We start from the raw sequence: 16109 nt of genomic DNA on the forward strand, positions 1-16109 counted from the left end.
AAGGAATGGTCACTTCATATTTCCAGGGCAGACACACAACAGAGGAGACATATAGTGTACTCAGGCCTCTGGCCACCAGCGGTCTGAGATGATCCTCTTCACCTTTATTGCGGGACTGCTGTCCTGTCAGGTACAAGGTATGAGTTACTGATGTTTTCATTTTCACAGAATTCCTAAAGAATTTCTGTTAATCCCAACTAACTGGGATCTCTTTCTGTGCTTTGTCAATATATGCTAATTAGATTCATTATATGCTTGTGGTTTCCTTGGATTGGGAATTATTTTCTCTAAAATCTGTCCCAAAAGATTACATCAGGTATTCTTTTTATACAAGCATGGAGCCAGTGAATTTCCATTGGGCTATTTTATTCAATTTACTCAATTGTGACTGTGTGAAGTGGGTGTATTCAAGTAACTACTTGTTTGCTGTTGCTGTTTTGCTCAGGTAATGCCCTTTTCAGTACATTTCATTATTGTTTTTAAGAACTTGTGTGGTGTGAGACTACAGTGATCACATTATGAACATATGATCATGGTAGCCAGTGGTAGCCACTACATTACAAACTGGTCACAAGTTATAAATATTTTGATCCATATACACAATTCCTCATCAGGTTATGGTAAATCCTTTGTTTTTTAAATTTGTTTTCACACTATTGTCCAGCATAATAACAGGAAGCTCTCTGCGTGATTTGCTGAGTCCAGTTTACTTGGATGATTTGAGGTTGATTCCTGGTCAGAACCAAACTGCAACGCAAAATCTCACTTCTGGTTTCTGTGACAAAGAGGGTGTCTTTGTGTTTGCAAATCACATTGTGCAGTGCAGATTTTAGAGAATACATACCAGCAGCTTCATGTTTTCTGCCTTCCCTATTATATAATTAAATACTATTCCAGATATATTTTGATTTTAGTATAAATACCTGTGGCATGCTGGTGAAGGAAAAACTTGAAATTTGACAGATAATGTCCACACACACTGGTTTTTTACAGATATAAAGGTACAGTGTGGAGACTAGAAGCTGGAAATAAATCATTTCCATACTGAATTGGATTATATTGCAATATATCATCAATATATCCCCACGTATAAATATACTGTATTATATATGCTTTTCTGTTATACTGCCAACATGACCTTTGGCCTGTCTTACTTATTGGTTGATCTTACAGAATTGACATGTGTGTCATCCAAATGCATTTATTTCAGTCTCATCTCCTACTTGTATTTCTGTCATACATGTGTTGTTCTCTTCATGGGTTCCTGCAGGACTAGTGGTTAGGCCACAGCGCTCTCACCGCTGTGGCCTGGGTGCGTTTCCCAGCCAGGGAACCAACCCCAGCCACTGGGTTTGCATGCAACAGTGTGCTCTCAGTGCCGGTCCCAAGCCCAGATAAAATTAGGTATGGTTGTGTCAGGAAAGACATCTGGTGTAAAAACTGTGCTAAATCAAATACACAGACAAATGATCCGCTGTTGCGACCTCTAATGGGAGCAACCGAAAGAGGAACAACAACAACATGTCTTCTTCTCTTTCTCGTGTCCTTTCAGATAATTTGTCGTTGCTCATTGGGGATCTGTACCTGAACTCTCAAAAGCTGCCTTGTGAAACTCCCAATTGTGAAACACAAAACTGAACTGAAATGAAAGAAAGAAAAAAAGAAATACAATTTAAGATTGTACAGTTACAGGATCCTAGGTTCGATCCTGAGCTTGGGTTATTGTCTATGTGGAGTTTCACATGTTCTTCCTGTGTTTGTGTGGAATTCCTCCCACTGTCTAAAAGCGTCCATGTAGGCAAATTGCCCCAGGCACTAGTGCGAATACGCATCCCATCCAGAGTGAATGCTCTCGCCTTGCACCCAGTGTTACCGGACTCCAGCTCCTCCGCAAACTTGATCAGGATAAAGCAGTCAGTAAAGATGAATGAATGAATAAAAAACATGTTTAGACCAATAAACTATACAGAGATCACTGTGTGTGACTCATCATTTACAGGAAAGCTTGTGCCCACTCTTAGCTAATTCCTTCCAGCAAGAGATAGATAGATATGGCTCAAAGTAAGGAAGAGAGTGAGAGCGTGAGAGAGAGAGAGAGAGAGAGAGAGAAGTGAGACAAGGGAGTGGGATGTTGGGTTTTTGCCTGATTCTGCAATGTGTGGTGTAAAATCATTCTGTCCTCTCCAGCACTTCTGCAGATAGATTAACACGTCGCTTTCATTTCCCCTTAGTCACCGCAGCCATGTCAAAACCACATCACAGAACCGAAGACAGGGATGGGAAAATGATGCGTTTATTAACTAGCTCGCTGACCAAGTAAAAGCACCAATGTCCCATGTTTTGGTTACCTGGAAACCCGGAAACAGACTAGGGTAAAATGTGGTGGGTAACATTATGTTGTAAAGTATGATAAACTAGTTAGATAATGAAGTGTATTAATACATGAGTATATTATAGTGAGTATATGATAATATAGCACATTATGTTTGCGCCCATATCACATATAAAATATATTATTTATGTCTGACTTAACCACTTAACCACAAGGTGACTGTGTGTTTGTCTGGGAGTCATGCACTCTAATTAACTCCCCAAGTAAAAATTATGCTACAGTCAGCTAGATCATGCTTCAGCAGATGTGTGTGGTGCAGCAGGTGGTGCTTTTCAGAAGCATGAGCTTTAGTTACAGCATCGAGGTGATGTGTGTCCCACCACCATGAAGAACATAAAATTTAAAACATACATACCAAATAAAATCATTTGTTTTGTGAAAGTCAATAATATGTTTTAGTTGGTTGGTTCCTGAATGTACTTTGTCCACTATGAACTTCTAGTTAAGTATTGTTTTTACAATTCAGCTTTCCCGATGGCTCAAGACAATCTTTATTAGGTCTGTGCTAATAAAAGCTGTCCTCTCTGGGTAATAAATGTACCGCCAAATACACTGCCGGTGCACTTACTGAATGTGCTGAAGAATATTTTAGCTTTACTTACCTGGCAGGGGTTATATCATGAAAATGGAGGTGGTCTACCTAACTTGGGTTCTCATTCGTCTAACTCTCGACTACATGATATCAGATAGTAGGCAACTGTAGTCATACTCTACCCTTGACAAGAACACCCAGCACTTAAGCTTTTGGACTACTGATTGAATGGTTGTCAGTTCAAATCCCTGCATCTCCAATCTGCTACTCTTGGGCCACGGAGTAAGACCATTAACTTCTCCAGGAAAGAAAAAAATGCACTGTACCATATAGATATATATGTAGTTCGGATTGCAGTCTGTGTGGAGTTTCTCATGTGTCTTTTTTTCCAGGTTCTCTAATTTCCTCCCACCTCTGAAAAACATGCCAGTGGGTGGATTGTCCATGCTTAATTGCCCCTAGGTGTGAATGAGTATGTGAAAGTGTGTGTACATGGTGCCCTATGTGACTGACTGGCATCTCATCCAGGATGTAGTCCTGATTTAAGCCCAGTGTTCCTGGATTCATCATGACCCTGATGAATGAGGATAAATTGGTTACTGAAAATGGGTGACTGAGAGAATGTATACTTTTCTTTTCTTTCATTTCACAGCTTGGTCTCAACCTCGGATAAGGGTAAACGGAGAAGATCCAGTTGAATCCAATGTGGTCATTGATACTGGTTCACGTCTTGTTCTGACTTGCGTGGGTGATGCCCCGGTGACTATTGTACCTCGGCTAGCTAAACATAAATCATACAGCAAGGCTAACGGAAACAGCAGCACCTTTACTGTGCAAAAAGCTACCTACAGGTACACAGGCACTTATAAGTGTGTGTACACTGGCATAGATTCCTCCATCTTCTCATCTGTGCACATATTCGTAAGAGGTGAGTATAGAATTTATGTGGGGACTTGAGAAGTGGATTGGGTAACAATGTTTTTTTATTTATTATGGGCTGTTTCCTGTATAATCTCCAGATTCAAGGTTTCTCTTTGAAACCCCACTGAATCCTTCCATTATCAAGAAGGAAGGAGAGGATGCCCTTATTCCCTGCCTTCTTACTGACCCCGCTGCCACTGATGTCCGGCTCTTTAGGGAGAATCGGTCTCCACTACCCCCTGACATGAACACAACCTACGACCCCAAGAAAGGGATGCTGATTCAAAACCTTCAGCTTTGGTTCAGTTCAAAGTATGTCTGCAGTGGCAGGATAGGAGGAGTGGAGAAAATGTCCCCAGCCTTCACTTTACAAGTCACCAATGGTAAGTGTTTGTGTAGCATTTTTTGTGTTTGTTTGTTTTCAAACTGTATGGTACTTTTGCACATCCCTTACGCAATGACAAGTAGGGGTCACCACAAAAGAGTGACTGTAGACCTCTATGTCTTTCTGAATGGACATTGTCTCACAATATGGATAGAGTTGCAACAAGATCTTAACTCTTTTTTCTATTTGTTTTTTTCACAGTAGCTCGTTTTCCAGCCTACGTGTTCCTGCAAAGTAATGAGTATATTCGACTAGCTGGGGAGAGACTAGAGATTACCTGTTCCTCCAGCAACCCCAACTTCAACTACAACCTCACATGGAAGCACTCATCACGTTTGGTAACTTCTTTATACCTTTATTCACATTATTACTGAAGTGTGTGAAACACTAATATAGTGTTTCCTGTCTTTTGCTCACCCCTTGAAGTGTATAAAGGAGGACTGGAGGGATTTTAAGGCTTACAAATTTTTGTATCGGGTGTCAAAATCTATCTGCCTGACCATTTCAGCATTTTTGTGAGCACTTGAAGTGCCAATAATGATGACAAAACTGTATTCATTCGTTCCACAACTTATGAACTGTAACAGCAAAGAAGAAATCATACAGGTTTACTGTATGTCCTCTTTCCCCCACCACTATTAGTGTCCATGCTCTCAACTGACTTCTTTTTAGAATATTTTTTGTAGCTTGTAATACTGGGTGATGCATTTCTGTAGCATTTTTAGAGAAGTGCAACACACAGTAGATACCTTTATTTTTTTGTCAGTGTTTCAATCCACAAGAGTTTTGTGAAATGTGTGGAAAAAAAAAACCCACAAGCCCACATGCTCTGTTTTTGTTTTACTCTCTTTATCTAAGTCTATAAAAGTGCATTGAAACCTGACACTTTGTCAGCAGTGTCAGCCAAAGTGCTGTACAATTAAATCAAATAATTTCAAACAACAATGACATAAAATACAAATAAAAGCACAAAAACATTAAAAGAAAAATCCACAGATGAAAAGTATTCTGACATGGCGAAACAGAAGACTCGATACTACAGAGTAAAAATGTAAATCATTTACTCGATACTGTAGTGTAAAAATGTAAATCTTTTTTTTTCTCAGCAATTACCAAACCCAGAGATCAAGCCCACATATACAAATAATAGTGTGAAAATCCAGAGTACGCTGATCCTGCCTGCAGTTACCATGTCTGACTCGGGTAATATCACCTGTATTGGAACTAACGAGGCTGGAGTCAACAGCTCCACCGCAAGCCTGCTGGTTGTGGGTAAGAGACATCCCCAAGTTAATTAATCAAGATAGATAATACATATTATAAAGTACATGGATATTGTGTTCATGGTTTCTTGCTTATTATTTGCATTTGTACTAGATGTACTATATTATACAGAGGTAATCGTCTGTCTTTCCCATTTTAGTTTTATATACATGTAATGTTGAGAATTTCTATGGATACCCATATACATACATACATACACACACACACACACATATATAAATATATATATATATATATATATATATATATATATATATATATATATTGTCCTATATTATATTGTCCTATATTATTTCTAGGACACACATATATATATATATATATATATATATATATATATATATATATATATATACATATATATATATATATATATATGTATGTCCTAGAAATCTGTCTCCTGTTATCCTTAATATTATATACATTAAGAATTGTTCTATTCATTATTTTTATTCATTAATATAGCCCTTAAGTTAGGAATTGATAAAAGTGCTCTTTATTTTTAAAAATATCTTCACTGTACTTCTCTGTGACATATAAAAGTAATGATTGTTCAAAAAATTTATTTATTTTTTTCCTTAATTCAAAAGAAAAGTCTTAATCAATACATACAATGCTTTAGTCATTCTCTTCTTAGCTTTTTATAAACAACAGTGCTTTCACTGTCCTGTGATAAGTCATACTTAATCATTAATTATGGGCCATTCAAGAAAATGTCAACTAAGTCCTAATATTCCATATTGAAAATGTAATAATATTCCAGAGAAAGTAATACAATGGGAATTTGTCTTTTGTCCCAGATGAACCCTATATTAAGCTGTCCCCCCGTCTGATCCATAAGGGTTTGTCCATTAATGTCCATGAGGGCCAGGATGTAGAGCTAGGGGTGGCTATAGAGGCTTACCCAAAAATCACATTCGAGCACTGGGAGGGACCAACGCTTCTCCACAACTCACAACATGAAATCAGGTTCTTCAGCTATAATAACAGGTCAGTTTGTAAAGCTGTGTTCTGCAATGTTGTATAAATTTCCTAAGAGTCATAATTTGTGGGAAAGGACTTAAATATAAGTTCAAATAACTTATGAGTAAACTGCTCGAGTGTAGCTTTGAAAGCGTCTGATATTATATGTACTTTAAGTATTACATCATGTTTTTTTTGTTATCAAAAGTATCAAGTATCAAGTTTTATGTTTAAACTTACAGTTTTATGTCTATACTTATAGTTTAATTATTTAAGCTCAAAATGAACTTTTTCCACATATAGTCAATGGAAAGTCCAAGGAGCTCACAATATCCATGCAGCATCAAAATATTAGTTAGTTCTGTTTTGAGAAAGTTAGTAGCTAGCAGCTAATTAATTTAATAAATGATTGACTGAGTGAAGGAATCTATCTTTGCATGAGAACCAATTTTGCTATAGGTATTTGGTATGCAGCTTCCACACATCTTTGCTTTGGCGTTAATGTAATCTGTCAGCACTTTAATAACGATTAACCAGCTACTGTGTTTGGTTGTAAAATTAGCTAGATGTTATTTGTTAAAAAACGTCAAAATAGTTTTCTCATTTAGATACATATAGTAAATGTTATAGTTTCAGTTCAACAGACAAAAAAATAATAGTAATAAAAATTGGAACAAATTTCTTACCACAGTCATGTTTTCTTTTAGTTTAGCTTACAGTAAAAAGGAGCAATCTGTCATTCACAAATGAGTCAGATCCTTGATTTGGCTCTTTGAGTTGTTTTTTTTTTTGATTCGGCTTGTTTAGGTAAACGTTGAGAGCCGATTCACAGATCCAAAAAGTATTAAGAATGTTTTTCCATATGTAAACAGGAGGTATAAATGAAAATACTGTACTAATCATAATACTGAAATAAGTAATAGCATGTGGGGAAACTTATCAAAGCAGGAATAGTCATAGGTTTTAGATAATGTAGTGTTGTAAAAGTATCAATATTTCCCAAAACATATGTAAAATGTACATTAATGAATTATTTCCACTTCATTACTATAAACCAATGGCATCCTAAATCACTAAATTAGAGAAGAAATGTGTGTCATCCAGGAAGTTTTGGTATTTTATGCCTGAATTAGTAGATGATATCATTAAAAACTAACAGTTTGCAATCAAGGAGGTTTTTTTTAAAAAATCATAATCAGTTTGTATATTCATTAAACAGAAAAGTATTCTATACCACAATGTATTGTTTAAAATGACAGTGTATTTGGATTTCTTCCTGTAGGTATGAGGCAGTGCTGCTTCTGAAGAGACTGAACTCCAAGGAACAGGGCAGATACACCTTCTATGCCAACAGCAGCAAGGCTCATGCCTCCATAACATTTAGCATTCGTGTTAATGGTAAGTAATCATAAATGTGTTTCAGATTCATTAGCTGACAAAACAAAATCAATATCTTAAGATAGTTCTCCATATAAAAAGCCTTGTTTTAAGTGTTTTATCCACAGTCATGATTCTTTTTCACAAATTAAAGGTTAAAACTACACAGGCTTGCATAAGTATTCACTCTCTCTCTCTCTCTCTCTCTCACACACACACACACACACACACACATGGATTTAACTGGGATTATAGGACACAAAAATCATTATAGCTGTCATTATAGCTGTCAGAACTGTTTACAAACACCCCCCCCCCCCCCCCCCCCCCCCCCCAAAAAAGGGAGGTGAATACTTACACAAGCCACTATAATGTTAATTATACAGTTTTTGTGATTTAATTTAATTGTTTTGTTGTCGAACAGAGAAGCCAGTTATTGTGGATAAAAGAAGGAATGAGAGCTCCCTAATATGCATAGCGTCTGGTTACCCAGCTCCCAGAATCCTCTGGTTCCAGTGTCAAGGAACCAGGCCAACGTATGTGACTAATCAATTATCTATCTATCTATCTATCTATCTATCATAATGTTTCTTATTACTTAGTAATAAACATGTGACTGATTACACCAGCAGTAATTCCCTCAATTCCTGAATCATAACATTTTAATCATTCCAGGTGTACAGAGAATTCCACAGACATGGAGGCTCGCCAGTTGATCACAGCTGAGGCAGTGGAGGTGAAGAATGATGAATTTGGATCAGTGGAAGTGGAAAGTCTTATAACCATCACACCATCCCATCAGAAAATGACTGTAGAGTGTGTGGCACAAAATCTGTTTGGGCAAGACAGCAATGCATTCCCTATAGACCAGACTGGTAAGAGAGAGTACGATTGCACTGCACTACATGGCCTGGCTCTGTGTACTTAACAATAGAGACTATTGCACTATTAATCATTAAAAATGGAAGCAACAAAAGAAATCAAATAAAATACTACTGAGATATTGTAATAATGATCAGAAAGGTTGTGTTATTGCACTGCCTTTTTAGAATCTTATAATAGCATCTTATAATTTAATCCACTCCAAAAGCAGAAGCTACAAAAATATAATATCTAGTTAAATAAAGAATCAAGTAAAGTTAAGTAAAATCATTTGTTTTGCTTTGTCAGATATTTCTTATTTATTTCTTCTTTCTTTTAATGGACAAGACCAATGTAACTGTATTTTTGGTTGACCCACATTCATTTTCACACTGTGTTATATTACTACAGAGAAACTGTTTACTGCAACATTGACTGGAGCAATAAGTGTGATGGTTTTCCTCCTTCTACTCCTCCTCATCCTCATGTACAAGTATAAACAGGTAGGGAGTGTAATTTAGCAGGAGTACATCAGTGTTGGACTTCAGACAGTACTCGGATCTCTGATATTTCTGTCATACTGAGAATGTAAAAAGTGGAATCAGTGCCTTCCTAGCTTTTACATGAGTTATAATGACAGCTGTGTAATAATATGTAGAATGCATTTCAGTTTGGTCACTATGTTTTCCAATAGAAACCCAAATATGAGATACGGTGGAAGATTATTGAAGCCACAGACGGGAACAGCTACACATTTATCGATCCCACTCAACTTCCTTATAATGAAAAATGGGAATTTCCAAGAGACAAGCTTAAATTAGGTGTGTGCTTCAAATAGTCTGCAATTACTAGATAACATTATTTCACTGAGTGGCAAATTTAGACTAATATTAATAGAATAGGGACACAATGTCTAGTGTCTCTAGTAACAGATATTTTGAATCACAAATATAAATTGATGTTGCGATAGAAAATAACAATTTGTGCTGGAACTGCAGGGAAGATCCTGGGTTCAGGGGCGTTCGGGAAAGTGGTGGAGGCTACAGCGTATGGGCTGGGGAAGGAGGACAATGTGACCCGCGTGGCTGTGAAAATGCTCAAAGGTCAGTATTTCTGTGTATACTTCAGTACAAACTTAGTACAAATTTAATGAAACCCATTAAGGATTGTCTAATTAAACCCTTGTGTAATTAAATTTGGTGTCTTGTAGCAGGAAAAACACAGACCTAGTAAATGAAACCTAACCCATGATTTTAGTGAATGATGTACTGTAAGCATGATTAGTAGTAGTCACATTTTTTTATTCAAATTCAAAAAGACTTTGGCACTTATTCATTCACACACTTATGGCACTTATTCACTTACACATTGCGCAAACAAGCAGAGATTTTACCCCCTGGAATGACGTACAAGACGTTCTGTGTCTGATTCATAAAACCAACAGGTGATGTTGAAACAACTGCTGATCTAAGCACGATTACATTATCGATTTTAGCTGCGTGGAATCATAAGCCCCTCCCACCATATCATATGCATATTGTACACTACTGTTTGTGTAAAAAAAAAAAAAAAAAAAAAAAGTAAATAATGTATGACAATATTTTAGGGAATTTTTAAAGATACAAAAAAATTCTCATATGTAAAAGCATATATGTACAATCAATATACAATCAGCAAAATATCTTAATTTTGGTTATTGCATAACACAATAAGAAAAATGGAAGATCGATATACAAGATGTTCTTAAAGTTATAACTTCCAAACAAAGGAATTTAAAATAAAATACAAGCCATCTGAGATAGAGATGTTTCTCTCCTTACACTATCCCAATACAGTATCCCAATATGATGACTTTATTCTCAAATGTTATTTTATTCATTTGCACAACTTAGATCAATAATGGCTCTTTATTTGGCCAGTAAAGAGATTTGTGATTTCTGATTATAAACTATTCTTTAGTACATCATTAACTGGAGGAATGTCCTGTATCACAGCTAGCGCCCATTCAGATGAGAAGGAGGCTCTGATGTCCGAACTGAAGATTCTGAGTCATCTCGGACAACACAAGAATATTGTCAACCTGCTAGGGGCCTGTACACATGGAGGTAAGACACATGGGGAGAGAGAGAAAGAGAGAGAGAGATAAGTAAGTAGGTAAGCAAGCTAGAAATTGAGTAAGAAATTAAATAAGAAATTACGTAAGAAAGTACGTAAGAAATTAGGAAAGTACATATGAAAGCAATCAAATGAGTAAGTAAGATATTAGTTATGTTATTAAGTAAGTAAGTGTGACAGTAAGTAAATAAGTAAACAAGTATTAAGTAGCTATGAAAGTTAGGATGTAAGTACATAAGAAAGTAAGCAAGTAAGTAGGTGTAAAAAGGTAAGTAAATAAGTAAGCTTAATTATGAAGTATGAAAGTAAGTCAGTGTAAGAAAGTAAATAATAAGCAAGCAAATGAGAAATTAAGTAGGTAAATCTGTCAGTAAGCAAGTAAGTATGAAAATAATTAAGTATAAAAGTAAGCAAGTAGGTAAGAAAGTAAGCAACGATAATGAAATTAAGTAAGTAATTAATTTGGTGTAAGAAAGTAAGTAGGTAAATAAATAAGAAAGTAACAACCAACCAACCAAACAAACAAACAAACAAATAAATAAACAAATAGCTGGGCTTGATTGGAGGGTAGTGAGGATGAACAGAGGAGAACTGTAGTTAACTGTGTGGAAGACAGCTGAGAGGTTAAGAAGGTTCAGGACTGCTGACAGTTTAGCTGATCTAAACAGCGGATATGAACTTTAAGACCTTGAGCTTTTACGTATGGCGCAACTGTGTAGTTCAATGTATTTTGAAATTCATTAATATTTGTCTCCCACTCAGGTCCTGTGCTGGTCATCACTGAGTACTGCTGCCATGGCGATCTTCTGAACTTCCTGCGTAATAAAGCACAGACCTTCTTGAACTGTGTGGTTTCAATCCCAGAGGAGAGAAGCAACTATAAAAATGTCACTGTAGACAAGATGTTTTTTAGAAGGTATCATTACTAATGAAATATAAATGTAAATATTTTTTCACAAAATCATAACATGTCAATTTTAACGTATGTTTCGATCATTTCACAGTGACAGTGGGATTTCCAGCATTTGTTCAGACAGTTACCTGGACATGAAGCCTCTAGCACCCAGATCTCAGCCTTCACGCCGTATGCAATCCATAAATCTTTAATTCTTCCATCTGAACACGAGAACTCATACCTGATCTTTTAAGAAAGATTGTATGAAAGTAATTCTAGTTCCTGTTCTGGTGCAGTTCCTTCCTGCGATCAAGAAGGAGACCCATTGGATGTGGATGACCTGCTCAGATTCTCCTACCAGGTTGCTCAGGGACTCGAGTTCCTCGCCGCTAAAAACGTGAGTTCACTCGAGCATTTTTAAAGTGATAATTTTATTTTTTTATGTGTCAATTATCAAAAAGAGCTTAAAAAGTATAAAAAATCACAGCAACAAACTAAGTCAGATGATTACAACTGAACTGTTTTATTGATGATCAGAAAGCTTGCACTGGATGTTGACATGGGTGTGATTTTGGATGCTTTTGTTGTCTTTCTGAAGTGTATTCACAGAGACGTCGCAGCCAGGAATGTTCTTCTGACAGATGGGGGTGTGGCTAAAATCTGCGACTTCGGACTGGCCCGTGATATCATGAAAGATTCTAACTATGTGGTCAAAGGAAACGTGAGTGAAAAAAAGAGACACATATCTCCATATAACTTGTATTATCTGACTCCAAGCAAAACTACACTCCTAAAAGGATTTTCTTAAGAGTGCTTCTCTTAATTTTTAAGGTGTCTTAGCTCTGTTAAGAGGAATACGGTCTGTTGTGTGGCTTTAGATTTCACCTTTTGTCTAAGTGTTCTGTATATGAATGTCATAAAAAGTTGATTTTATTCTTAAGAACAAGGAAGAAATGATTTTTCTCTGCAGTGTTGAAAATAAATGATTTACACATTTTTTCAAAACAGTGATATAGGTTAAAGTGCTAATACATGTGTGTGTGTGTGTTGGTGTTTAGGCTCGTTTGCCAGTGAAGTGGATGGCTCCAGAGAGTATCTTCGAGTGTGTGTATACAGTACAGAGTGATGTTTGGTCATATGGTATTCTGCTGTGGGAGATCTTCTCTCTGGGTAAGACAGCACACCACAGAAATAAAAAAACATGTAGAATTGATTATTATCTCCATTCGCTTACTTACGTAACACTATAAATCTGAAAAGTAAGATAAGCTGTTCATGTTGGTGCGTCAACAAAAATTACACCAGAAATTGCATTCCAGGTTGACAAGTGAACTTGAACAGGTCTTGGACATGTTGATCACTGACTTGTAATCAGTCCTTACTTGCTTGATCTTGAATGCTGGTATCCACAACAAGCTTTTATTAGCTAAAGAAATGTTTAAGGTTAAAAAGGGTAGGAGAGCTGATCATTCTGTTAGCACTGTGCTGGTCAAATCAGTGACGTTCAGTAAACCACACTAGTTCCTTTTTCAGAGAAATTTGCCTACTTTGGAGCAGGAATTCAAAATGTTGTAGGATGTTCTGTCAACTGTGGTTCCGCTCAAGTGTTCCTGACAGGCTTATTGAAGAGCAAGTTGAAGGAAGTTTGATTTTCATTTAAATAAATTTTCAGCTGTGGTTATATTTGAAATACTGCTCTATCTTCGGAATCCACAATTTTAAATATGTACTGGTGACTATACACTGGTGACTAGAGTATCTGTTATTGTGCACTATGAAGCTGGATTGCTGGTTGGCTCATTTTCAGGATGTGCCGAAGTTCAAAACAATGTTAAATTCAAGTATTTGACTTATAAACTGGTATATCTAACGTAGTGGTAGACAGTGCCTCTCAGAAGTATTAAAGAGACATATCCCAGCTGTACTTGCATACAAAGGTGGTTCTATCAAGTGTTGACCCAGTGGGGTGAATAGAAATGAAACTAACAAATGTTTGCTTTTGTGTTTAAATAACCTTTGTGTCTATAAACAATTATTTTGCATAAATCAAATGGATAAAATCCAATTAATTAATTGCATTTCAGTTTCAGGTTGTAACATTACAAAATGTGGAAAAGTTCATAGGGGGTGAATACTTTTACAAGGCACTGTAGCTGAATGAACTGTTTATCACTCACAACACTTTTCCTAACAACCAACCAACTTGTTGCCTTGTTGCTCTAGTCACTTGTTTTGTCCAGCCACAAGACATTCAGTAATATTTCCTCTGCTTATTATTTTGCAGGTAAAAGCCCATATCCAAACATCCTGGTGGACTCCAAGTTCTATAAGATGATAAAGTGTGGCTATCAGATGTCCCGTCCTGACTTTGCCCTACCTGAGATGTAAGTGGCTTTTCAAACTCATCAAAGGCAAAGTGGTTAAGACAAGAACTTAAAAATTACAAAACACACACACACACACATCTTGCGACGGTAAATGCGACTAGTCTGCATTTAGTAGGTATTTTGTGAGACATACATGAAAACCTGTAGATTAATAGGAGCAATAGATAGAGTAATAATGAAGTAAGAGAAGCAATAGCGTGTCTGAATTATCTATGGACTGGTGAATAAAGTCCGTTTCCTTCCTAAAACCAATTGTATGAGTGAGGTGTAAGTACAGGTGACTCATCAGAGCTCGGCGTCTTGCTGTCTCTTCATCTGTTCCTCGCCTGCGTTAGTTCTTCATGTCATTTACCTTGTGTCAAGCGGCTTCAGTTATAATCGTACAGTGTGTAGATTTTAAATACACCACCACCATGTGTCTTGCAGCACAAACCAAACAAATCTGGATTCAGATGAACTGGATTTGACTTTCCTGGTCCTTCACACCCACCTGCAGTGCTGCAATGTGTGTGTAGGTCACAGGTTTCACTCCCTAAACTCCCAGCTTATTCATCAGTTAGAAATTTAAGCATTATTCAGTAACTACACTGAAACCAATAGGAAACATACTGCATGGAGCAGTTACAAGAGAAAGAAAGCCTGGATTCCCAAAGGATCCTGGGACTTTAAGAGATTTGGTTGACATGTATTGAAAAATATTGGGCTAGTAGTTTAGTCTTGAATGAATTTACATTATTTAGTCCTATTTGAACTGGACTTTTTTTTTACATTAAGATGGGCAATTATTACCATTATGCCTACTATAAAAGTTTAGATAGAACCAGCCCCAAGGTAGACATGTTGGTAAAAATTCCATTATGGGAAAAGAGATTTAAATGGTTTTCTTCAGTATGGAGACAAGAAGTGCTTTTTCATAATTCATTATTTTTTTATTGTAAGATTACGCTTAATCTGAGCCAACATAAGTTTGGCCAAACTTATCAAGCATGGAATGCCACAGAGAAATAAGAGCCTTGTGTTCCCAACAATTCTTCCTGTCATGAATTCATTAATAAAGCCTTGATTCAGTAAAAATCCTACTTATTTTTTATTTCAGTTTTCACCTGCAGATATGAGACTTTTTTAAACATTTCTGTGTTCAGGTACACCATCATGAAAATGTGCTGGAACCTTGAACCCACAGAGCGGCCGAATTTCAGCAAGATCGTTCAGCTCATCGAGAGGCTGCTGGGAGAAACACCAGATCAGGTAAAAAGCAGTAATGTCTAAAAGGTTCAATGGCTCAGATCTGATCTCACCAAAACGCTAGAGGAACATGGGGCACAATTTCATTTGATTACAATGAACAGTCATAAAAAAATCTTTCTTTAAGCTTTAACCTTAACAAAATAAACAATGTGTGGTACCTTGCTGTCAGAAAAATCACACCCTGATACTTAATCACAATATAGACAAAGCTTTCTGATTGTCTCATTGCTTCACTAAAATGGTATCAGATTGGTCTTGAGTGCATGGTAGGGCTATATAGCTGTCTAAGACCCTGATTTACATGTAAAAATGTATGCAGGCTTGATAACACTAGCCAAAAAACATACCAGCTGATTTACTAACAGAGTTTATGGTGGACTGCATTTTCCACATGAGCAAAATAGTACATCTTGTCCATTTTTTTGTGTTTGCAGTTTGGATAATTACTCCCTAAATATGCAAACTACATAGTGAATTGATTCATTGGGAACTACAGTGTGATTTAATGCAGCCTGAAAGTCATTTGGGAACTTATTGGCGTACACATTTGTACAACTGAAGGGCAGGTATTATATACATGGAAACTTGTTTCTGCAAGTTGAAGATGCCAAATAGAGACAGTGCATAGTTTTTAATTCACACATAACTTATAAACAGAACACAGAAATCAACATTCTTATTTTGCATTAATACTGTGTTCTGTACTCTGTATTACAGTCATGGGAAAAAAGGAATTATGCCCTCCTTCA

General features: G+C 36.5%; 1 protein-coding gene across 2 annotated transcripts in view; it reads left to right on the plus strand.

Moving 5' to 3' along the window:
- Nucleotides 1–16109, plus strand: part of LOC113529571 (macrophage colony-stimulating factor 1 receptor) — a 19478-nt gene continuing 3369 nt past the window's right edge. Inside the window, exons 1-20 of one of the 2 annotated variants that reach the window (XM_053236976.1) lie at nt 1–137; nt 3577–3852; nt 3944–4228; nt 4432–4568; nt 5337–5502; nt 6315–6504; nt 7760–7875; nt 8279–8390; nt 8530–8729; nt 9127–9218; nt 9410–9536; nt 9714–9818; nt 10710–10820; nt 11593–11746; nt 11835–11914; nt 12022–12122; nt 12324–12446; nt 12784–12895; nt 14010–14109; nt 15255–15360. In XM_053236976.1, the coding sequence (XP_053092951.1) occupies nt 89–137; nt 3577–3852; nt 3944–4228; nt 4432–4568; nt 5337–5502; nt 6315–6504; nt 7760–7875; nt 8279–8390; nt 8530–8729; nt 9127–9218; nt 9410–9536; nt 9714–9818; nt 10710–10820; nt 11593–11746; nt 11835–11914; nt 12022–12122; nt 12324–12446; nt 12784–12895; nt 14010–14109; nt 15255–15360 (2742 nt within the window). In that variant the 5' untranslated portion in view covers nt 1–88. The remainder of the gene's footprint in view (nt 138–3576; nt 3853–3943; nt 4229–4431; nt 4569–5336; nt 5503–6314; nt 6505–7759; nt 7876–8278; nt 8391–8529; nt 8730–9126; nt 9219–9409; nt 9537–9713; nt 9819–10709; nt 10821–11592; nt 11747–11834; nt 11915–12021; nt 12123–12323; nt 12447–12783; nt 12896–14009; nt 14110–15254; nt 15361–16109) is intronic. The other variant, XM_053236977.1, reaches the window with a different exon arrangement.

The sequence above is a fragment of the Pangasianodon hypophthalmus genome, chromosome 9 (assembly GCF_027358585.1).
Source record: "Pangasianodon hypophthalmus isolate fPanHyp1 chromosome 9, fPanHyp1.pri, whole genome shotgun sequence".
Taxonomy (NCBI): domain Eukaryota; kingdom Metazoa; phylum Chordata; class Actinopteri; order Siluriformes; family Pangasiidae; genus Pangasianodon; species Pangasianodon hypophthalmus.